The 9,916-nt window shown below is 39.7% G+C and overlaps 1 protein-coding gene across 1 annotated transcript; it reads left to right on the top strand.

The window, feature by feature from the left end:
- Nucleotides 1–6,369: 6,369 nt before the first annotated feature.
- Nucleotides 6,370–7,317, top strand: LOC114315213 (uncharacterized). The gene is made up of 2 exons (XM_082894870.1): nucleotides 6,370–6,754; nucleotides 7,109–7,317. The coding sequence occupies exons 1-2, from the start codon at nucleotides 6,370–6,372 to the stop codon at nucleotides 7,315–7,317; spliced, it is 594 nt and encodes a 197-aa protein (XP_082750996.1).
- The last annotated feature ends 2,599 nt before the right edge of the window (nucleotides 7,318–9,916 follow it).

Raw genomic sequence — 9,916 nt, 5'->3', positions numbered from 1 at the left:
ATTGAATAAAACTGAAAATATGTCACTGAAGAAACTCCGGATCTCTAAGAAAACACTCTGCTGATAAATTGAACCATCTCACCAGGTTGAATCAAAAGAAAGCACAAAGTTGCAATTTTTCAATGGTAATCATGATAATTATTAGTCATAATTAGTAGAGTTCTACATCAACCATACTAAACTCATGGGAAAAGATAAGGGAGTTTTATGAGTGGTGGTTTGGGTCTGCAATTTTCAGTAAGTGTGTGGAAGGAAGGTTGAGGTGGTGTGTGTATAATGGTATAAGTGAAGGGCATAATTGAAATATTTTGTATGTGGATTGAGAAGAATAATTAATAATCAAATTAATAGGTGTGTGTACTGAGAAATGATGTGTATTAAGGTAAGTGTGTGGAAATAGAATTTCTCATGATTGGTTTAAAGGCAAATTAAAATTTACCCCCTCAATTCTTATCTCATACCATTTTACCCTCTTAAATTAAAAATTGTAACACTTAACCCCTTCATTTATTAATTTTTTGAATTTGGACCTTAATGACAAAAATACTCTTTCAACTATAGAGGTAAATTACATTTTACCCCCTTGAACTATCATTCAATATCAATCTACCTCCTCAACTAAAAGAATTATTTGATTTAAGCCAAAATATAGTTTTTAAGTTTTATTTTTCTTTTTAGTAATTTTTTTTTTCATATGTTAGTCAATTTTAAAAATAAAAAAAAATTCACCGAAGACCAAAAAATACAAAATAAAAAACTTTGATATATGTAAGTCACATGTCAATTTTTTTAATCTATACAAAATATTTACACTGGTATAAATTTGTAATCCAAAGTGACAAATGCATCATTTTTTAATTGAGGGGTAAAATGATATTGGGTGATAGTTCAAGGGGGTGAAGTGTAATTTAATTTAGGATGAATTACACCGGCGATCTCTACATTTTACCCCTGGTGTCATCTTGGTCCTTATATTTTCAATTAACTCAATTTTGACTCTTAATTTTAGATTTTGTTTCAATTTGGTTCAATTAATTACAACTCTTAGTATTTTTTTTATAAAAAAACACACAGATAAGTGTCATGTGTCATACCGAAAATGTTTAAGTGCTCGAAATGTGTGGCTCGAATCTGGCTCGAAATCGATTTTTTTTTTTCATTCTTTTTCTTCATTCTTCTGTTACAGAGGAGGCGAGAAACAGAGGCGAGAGTCGTCGCAGGCAGCTCGTCGTCGCAGGCAGCTCCTCGTCGTCGCTGGCAGCTCCTCGTTGTCGCTGGCAGCAGCTCGTCGCTGGCAGCAGCTCATCGTCACAGGCAGCTCGTCGTCGTAGGCAGCAGGTCGTCGTCGCAGGTCCGTCCCTCGGCTCCGCCGATCACGTCCGCCCCCTCTTCCTCCATTTTTGAGGCCCCCTCCAGTCTTTCCTCCCCCTCCCCTTCCCCTCATTCTCTTCTTTGTCTTCTTCCTTCTGCTGGAAAAAAAAAAAAAATACAAAAACGACGCTGTTTAAAATTCGAGCCAACTTCGAGTCTGAGTAATTCGAGCTTTGTAGCGGGTTCGGTGTCATACTTATAAGAAAAAAAAATTATAAACATAATCAACTTAATTTAAACCAATTTAGTGATATTTTTTTTTAATTTTTTATTTAAAAAAAAACACTAACGATATTATCAATTAGACCAAATTGACACAAAATCTAAAATTAAGGGTCAAAATTGAGCTAATTAACAGTGTAAGGACCAAAATAATACAAACTATAAAAATTTAAGGACTTACCAATATAATTTTCCCTTTATTTTATTAACAAAAGGGTATTTTTATCCTAAAGGATCAAATTGAAAAAATTAGTAGATGAGGGAATAAAATGATACATGACAATAGTTGAGGTCGCTAAAATGTAATTTACCCTAGTTTAACTTAGCCTCTTAGTCATTTGTTGGCAATGGCATTCTCATTTATTGATTCATTTAGCACATATGAGAACTGTTCATGTTCATTACATGTATAAGCTGAATACTAAAAAAAAAGGAGCTGAATGCCATGGCTATGAATACAAAAGAGTACTATGTGATCAAGGAAAATATTCTTTGTGTGGGTGATTTTCTGACCACACTGCCCGCTTAGTAACCAGCTGGAGAGCACCGGTAGAATAGATGGCACCTGGCTGACCTGCAACAGAAAGAGAAGATTCCGGCGGTGGTTCGTCCACCCGGGGGCACTCCGATGATCAAGTCAGTATATCTTTCAAAGATAAATCAAGTGCTAAACTCACAAGCTTGAGTATCAAAAGCATACCTTAGACCCATGGGGGTGCCTCTCTTTTATAGCCAACATAAACCTAGTCCCAATAGAAGCCTAACTTCTATGGACTCAGGATTACTGCTAATCTTGGACTTCCAGTAAGATTAGGATAAACTCTCTAAGAGTCTTATCTTTACCCAAACTGAAGTCTTCTCCCAATCTAGGACTCTTGTCCATATCTAGGTTGAGTTCCCTCTTTATTCTAGGACTCTTGCCCCTTATCCATTTATCTCGGATTACGATATCTTCGGAGATAACCTCGGCGTCACGACCAGAACACGTGGCACCTCGGCTGACACGTCGGCGTCACCTTGCCACGTGTTGGAACTCAGAAAATATATCCCCACATTCTTTATATTGTGTTTTTATATAGAGATTTAGACAATCTGTATGGGTGTTTTTGTGGTGGAGCTTTGGACTCATCTATTTCTGCAGGGTTGATTGAGTCCGGTGACTTTACTAATCGAAAAGGACATGAATCTCCTTAAAGAAAGCGAGATTACTATACTTCAACCCGTTTTATTGTATATTCATACATTTAGAGATATAATGCATAACACATATATAATATAGTAGACGATGGATAATATTCATGGATGCAGGCAAGTTTACCGAAGCACATAAATACACCAACAATACGTACCAATAGTAAAAATAGTACTACAGTCAATATGGGATTCATAGCCTTGGCCTCAATTGATGTTATTGCTATTTTTTGGAAAATTTTGTTAATTTGCCTCCATTAAATTCAAAGCATTCCCTTTCTTCTTTGGGTATGCAGAGAGCCACCTTACCATAGAAAAGTAGTTTATCTATATACATGCAAAAATATTCACAACATAGAGAACTTAGAGTGTGAGAGTTTTTAGAAGCTTCATTTCTTCAGCTTTGGAAGATAGACAATTAATGGCTAACACTAACACAAATGGCGGTACATTGCTGGAATTTTTTTTGACTGTTTTGACTCACTATTGCCATTTCATTGAATGATTGCATACAACATATTTGATAATCTCTTCCATATCATGGCAAAGTATTGGCCACTGATTATGCCTATTGGTTGCGGTTGAGAGTAGAGCCTTTGGTTTGGTCTTCAAACTATAGCCTCTTGTTAGTAATCGAAAACAAAAAAGTGAATAGAGAGAGAGTTGACTCTAAAAATATGACCGTTAGCGAGATTTCACAGTCCGGCGAACTACGATTGTAGAAAGGAAGCTCGCCGGAGGAGGAAGACCATCTGGTCCGAAGCACAAAAAAAATCAAGGGCAATTTGGATCCAAAAATTAATATGATGGCTAAGCCACAATCGCAATCTAACGATAATGATGCCAATCTATCTGACCCAGGCTACGCTGAAGAAGCTATGGAGGATAGAAATCAGATCCAGAAGGAGAAAGGCAACCCAGAATGCATAGATTGTACTACTTTGAACAAGGGGAACCGATCCTTCAAGCAAGCTCTGCTAAGATCTAGGTTTAATGAGAGAGGGAATGAGAAGAATTTTGATTGTGATGTGGATGAACTTTCCTCTAATGAGGAGGATGACATTACAAATACAAATATGACAGAAGGACAACAAGAAGGAAGTGAAAATAATGGAGGAATTCCCACTATCAAACTCCCTCTGGCACTTTTGAAAAAGATAAAGGAACTGTGGAAGAAGTGCCTGATTGTTAGATTACTTGGGAAAACCATAGGGTATAAGCTATTCGTGGCAAAAATGACCAAAATCTGAAGCCTACAAGCTAACTTTGAAACTCTAGATATTGGTAATGGGTTTTTCATAGTGAAATTCGACATGATGGATGACTACACTAAGGTTTACACTGGTGGACCTTGGATTGCAATGGACCACTATGTGACAGTGAGAAAGTGGCAACAAGACTTTAAATCTGATGATGCCGAGGAGGATACAATTGCGATATGGGTCTGATTCCCCAATCTACCCATAGAATACTATAATGAAAAAGTACTATATCACGTAACCAAAGTATTGGGAAATCCACTGAAGGTTGACATCAACATAGCCATGGCAGCTTGAGGGAAATATGCTCGCGTGTGCATTGAGATCGATCTTCGGAAACCTCTGATTTCACACTTCACTGTCGGTAAGTACACATATGGAGTCGAATATGAACACATTCACTCACTTTGTTTTTATTGTAGCAGGGCAGGTCATCGGAAAGAGGTTTGCAGTGATCGCTCGCCGACGACGATGGAGAAACCAATTCAGCAACACAGTGAGAATGATACAGAGACACCTATGGGCCAAAAAAGAAAAAACCAAAGACCATATCAAGTCATGGAAGATACTGAAGTAGGCCAGATCAAATATGGGCCTTGGATAAAAGCCACAAATCATAAGAGGAAGCCTAAAGGCCAGACGACTAATAGAGGCAACCAAGTCCAAATGGGCAGTAGATATGACGTACTAAGAGAGGCTGGTGAGCTAGAAAACCAAACCCAAGGAATTAAAGAACAAGGCTAAACGAGTAGAAGCACAAATAAGATGGGCTTTAAGTACAAGACCCATGTAAGCCCAAATGAGAAGAGGATTATCCTAGGTGGGTCAACTGAAAAAGCCAAGGATAAAAACAAAAAAGAAATCGGACTGGAAAAGAAGGCATGTCAGAAATCCCAAACATGCCATCAGAACTCAAACAACAATGGTGTGGTTCATACACAAATGCCAGCATCACCTACACATCTAACTACCTCCATACCCAGCACCATAGACACTCTATCCCTATTATAAACAAACCCTTACACCATAACTAGAGAGCCTCTAGATAAAGATGGAAGACGAAGGCGAGAACTATCCAATGGAGTATCACGTAGTGAATCAGAACAGAATCACAGTGTACCTCACTCCAGAGAAAGAAGCATTTCACCGCATCGCCTCAGAAGGGTGGATCGAGGAAGTAAATTTAAAGATTCAACCATGGAGACAGATCAAAGTGGGACAGGAAAAGCACATGCTATTCGCAGTGGCAACACAAACGATGTAGGACAATCTCAAGACAGCAAAGGGGTATTTGGGGATTGCTGACCAGAGCCCACTACCTAACCATATCAGTACTCACATGGATTTGCTTATTTGGAATTGTTGGGGTGCTGGAAACAAGAAATTTAAAAGGAATCTGTGTGAATTAGTTCTGATCCATAAACCAGATTTGATGGTCCTTATGGAAACTAAAGTGGATCTAGCCTCAATGGGTATGTTCTTCAACCAAATGGGATTCACGACCTCAGCCCATGTTGATCCTATAGGCTGAAGTGGGGGTATCTGGATGCTTTGGAACCGAGTTTCTATTAATGTAAGAGTAACTGAAGCAAGTTCACAACTTATCATAGCTAAGATTGCAAAACATGAGTACCTTGAGTGGCTTCTCTCGGCTGTTTATGCTAGCCCTGTGCACAGCAAGAGGGAGGAACTGTGGAATAGTTTGGAGAACATTGCTCAGACCACTTCAGCACCATGGATGATAGCTGGTGATTTTAACGACTTTGCTAGCCAAGAGGAAAAAAGAAGCTTTGTAGGCAACCATAATAGCAGCCAAGATCAGAGGAGGACTAAAACTTTTGCAGATAGAATGAATCGTTGTAATATTATGGATCTAGGGTGTTCTGGATCATGGTTGACCTGAACAAACAACAGGAAAGGATGGGCTAATACAATGGTAAGACTCAATAGAGCTATGTGCAATAGTGAATGAAGAACTACATTTCTCGAGGGGCTGGTTAGAAATCTTCCTCGAACATATTCTGACCATTCCCCAATGGTAATCTTTACCCAAGGTAAGTCCCCTCATAATCCTTCTTGTAAGCTTTTCAAGTTTGAGGCTGCCTGGATATCCCATGAAGAGTTCTAAACAGTGGTGGAGGATAATTGGTTGAATAACCAAGAGTCTTTCTTAAGTAAATTAGATAACCTAGCTCACACGACTAGTCATTGGAATAAAGAAGTTTTTGGTAACATATTTTGGAGGAAAAGATGGCTGCTTGGGAGGATTGATGGCATTCAGAAATCCCAAGCAAACATCTATTCCCATAACCTCCATGTGTTGGAGATGGATCTTATTGATCAGTATAATAAAGTCCTCTACCAAGAGGAAATTCTCTGGTTCCAGAAATCGAGATCTAAATGGATCACCCAAGGTGATAAAAACACCAAATTCTTCCATTTTCTCACCCTGACTAAAAGGAGGAAAAGGAAGATTGATGTTTTAAAAGGGCAAGATGGTGTTTGGGTTGAAAGGCCTGAAGATCTGAAGATGTTGGTGACTAGCTACTTCACTAATTTGTTCACTCAGAGTTCTAACACCACTTTGACTCACTGGAATAATCTGGCCCTTTACACAATTAGTAGTGAAGAGAATAGTGATCTTATGATTGATGTCATTAATGAGGAAGTGTGGAAGGCTGTGAAGAATATTAAGGCTATTAAAGCCCCAGGTAGAGATGGATTCCAGGCCATTTTCTATCATACTTATTGGTAGGTGATTGGTTCGGCTGTGTGTGATTTCGTTAAAAATTGTTTTGCTACCCACACCATACCCTCTGTCATCAATAGAACCTTAGTTGCTCTCATTCATAAAATGGAAAACCCTGAGACCATTAAACAATTTCGACCCATTAGTCTGTGTAATGTGACTTACAAGATCATAGCTAAAATTTTGGTTAGTAGAATAAGGCCCCTTCTTTGTAATCTTGTGAGACCAAACCAAAGTAGTTTTGTTCCTGGCAGATCCACTAATGATAATATTATCATCTCTTAGGAAATTATCCATACCTTAAACTCTAAAAAAGGAAAAGTGGGAGGAATGATTCTTAAAATAGACTTGGAGAAAGCGTATGACAACATCTCCTGGGCATTCTTGGAACAAACTCTTGAGGAATCTTGTTTCAATAAGAAACTTATTGATTTGATTATGTGTTGTGTTACCACTGTGAACATGGCTATTTTGTGGAATGGGAAGCCTTTGGAGGAATTCAAACCTGAAAAGGTGTTGAGGTAGGGAGATCCCCTATCCCCTTACCTGTTTGTCTTGTGTATGGAAAGACTATCAAACATGATCAGTGTTAAAGCATAGACACCCCATTTTTGACCGACCTTAAGACTCAGACGTCATCGTTTGAGCACTCGGTGACCGCGCATGTTTGTGCTCGTTTCGAGTTTTCGGAGTTTTCGGCTGAGTACCTTGCCTCCGGGCCTCTGAACTCTTTGTGTTTTGGTTTGGTTTGTGGACCAAGCCTTGTTGACCTTCTTTGGAGGGAGAGAGAGGTCCGTAGACCACTTTTCTCTCCTGTAGGCTAGTTTCTGGTTTCCGGAGCCTTCGGCCGTGCGCCTTGTCTCGGGACCGCTTAACGTTCTCCTTTTGGCCTGGTTTTCGGACCACGCCTTGTTGCCTTGGTCTAGAGGGACACAGAGGTCTTGTAGACCACCTTTTGTAGCCGTAGACCACTTTTCCCTCCCGTAGACCACTTTTGGCGCCTGTAGACTAGTTTTCGAGGTTTTTTGCTGCGTGCCTTGACCTGTAGACTTTTGTCTTTCATCCTTTTTGGTTTGGTTTTGACACAAGCCTTGTTTTTCTTGCTTGGAGGGTGGAATAGGGGTTGTAGACCAGTTTCTCTCCCTAAAAACCACTTTTCTTCTCCGCCAGCCAGTTTTTTGGTCAGCCAACTGGTCTTGGTGGTCTTTGGACCACCAAAAGTGGTCGGTAGCCATGCCACCACCTTGCTTTCTTGGTGCAGACCACCTCTCCCCCCCTGCCGACCACTTTTTATTCTTGCAGACCACTTGTGCTGGTCGGCCGACCAGTACAAGTAGCTGGCTGACCACTTCAACTGGTCGGCAGTTTTCTTGCAGTTTCCTGCAGATATTTTCTTGCCAGCTGTGACAGCTGGTAAGCACAGAAACCACCCTCCAAACACGTGTATGGAGGGATTGCATCTAGCTTAAACTTGTTTAACAAGCTTGAGGCTTGGTTTTCTATATAAGGGAGGCCCTCTCTCCATTCTCCAGGTTCAGATTTTTGCTTAGAGCTATAGATATACACCTTTATCTCTATATTGCTTCTTCTCTTCATATTTGTGCTTAAAAGTGCCTTTCCTTCACACTTTTGCACACAAACACATAGTGAAACACCACACTCTTGTTGCTAAGGCTTCTTGAAGCTGGTTTTGTGTTTTTTGGACTGCTTTTGATCCAAAAAGGTTGCTGGAGTTGCTTCCTTGAAGTTGTTCTACAAGGGTAAGTCTCTAACCCCTTTAAAGCTTTGTTTTGATTAAGCTTTTGGCCCCATTTGCATGATGTTTTAGGCTTAACTTTAAACTACAAAAAGTTCTGATTTTTAGTGCTTAACATGTTTGTTTAAGGCTTTGTTGGTGTTGAGGGGTGGTCTATCCCCTCTTGTGCCTTGTTTGGCCTTGTTTTGTGCTATCTTTTTAAGCTATTGGGACCACCTCTTTTTGACCTTCTCACCATTGAAACTCAGAGGAATTTCAGTGGTGGAAAAGGTGTTTTGAGGTCCCCAATAGGAGGGGGTCATCCCCTCTCCTTGTATCTTGGTTGCTTGCCTTGTTGGCCTCATGTTTGAGCATGGTTTCCTAGCATGTGTTGGCTTGTTCTCAACTTGTTTTTTGTGTTATTTTGGCATGGCATACCTCTGTTTCAGCTTGGTTGAATCACTCCTTGCATGCTTTATACACTTGTAGTGTAAATTTTGCATACTAGCCTTACATGCTTGTGTTGATAGCTCATCTTTCTAGCATGTTTTGGTCCTATCTCAGCAAGTTTTTGGTGTTGTTTTAGCATGCTATAGCTCTGTCTAAGGTTGGTTTGTTAACATCTTGCATTCTCCTTGCACTTGTAGTGCAACTCCATTCACTAGCCTAACATGCATCATGCTTTTGACCATCATTCTAGCATGATTTTGGCTCAACTCCAGCAAGATTTACTCATGTTTTACCATGCTTAAGCTCTGTTTTATGTTTTTTTGGTCATGCATGCCTTGCTTTGTATAGCCGTAGTGCATTCTAGCTCACTAGCTTTGAGTTTCCAAGCCACTAGTATGCATTGCTTGGTCTATTTGCATGATTTAGCATCATTTGGAATGATATTTCAGAGCATGTTTCATTGTCATGCCCTCACATCTTTCACTCATTCAATGCTTTGGAGGGTTGGTGCTTTATGCCTTAAGTATGAACCATTGTGTATGCCATGTTGCCTAGGCTTTTGGGCTACCATTTCAGTGTGTTTTTGGTCTTATTTTGCCATGATACAACTCTGTTTTTTTTTTGGTTAGAGCATCTCTCATTTGCTTCTTACACTTGTAGTGTAAGTCCTCTTTGCTAGCCTTGCATGCCTAATGAGTGAGCTTGTTATTCTAGCATGTATTGACTTGGTATTAGCCCATTTTTGGTGTTATTTTGACATGCCATAACTCTTATTTTTGTTGGCAAAGTCATCTCATGCTTGGTTTTGGTAGGTGTAGTGTAACCTTCCTTATTGGCCTTGCATACTCCATGCTTCATGCCCTTCATGCTAGCATGTGTTAGCTCTAGTCCATACATGTATTAGCATCATTTTGACATGCTCTAGGACTGTTTTGAGTT

The sequence above is a fragment of the Camellia sinensis genome, chromosome 11, assembly GCF_055761805.1.
Source record: "Camellia sinensis isolate YWXY chromosome 11, ASM5576180v1, whole genome shotgun sequence".
In the NCBI taxonomy this organism is placed as follows: Eukaryota; Viridiplantae; Streptophyta; class Magnoliopsida; order Ericales; family Theaceae; genus Camellia; species Camellia sinensis.
Note: the sequence above shows the minus strand (reverse complement) of the source record. Positions and strands in the feature narration are given on the sequence as shown.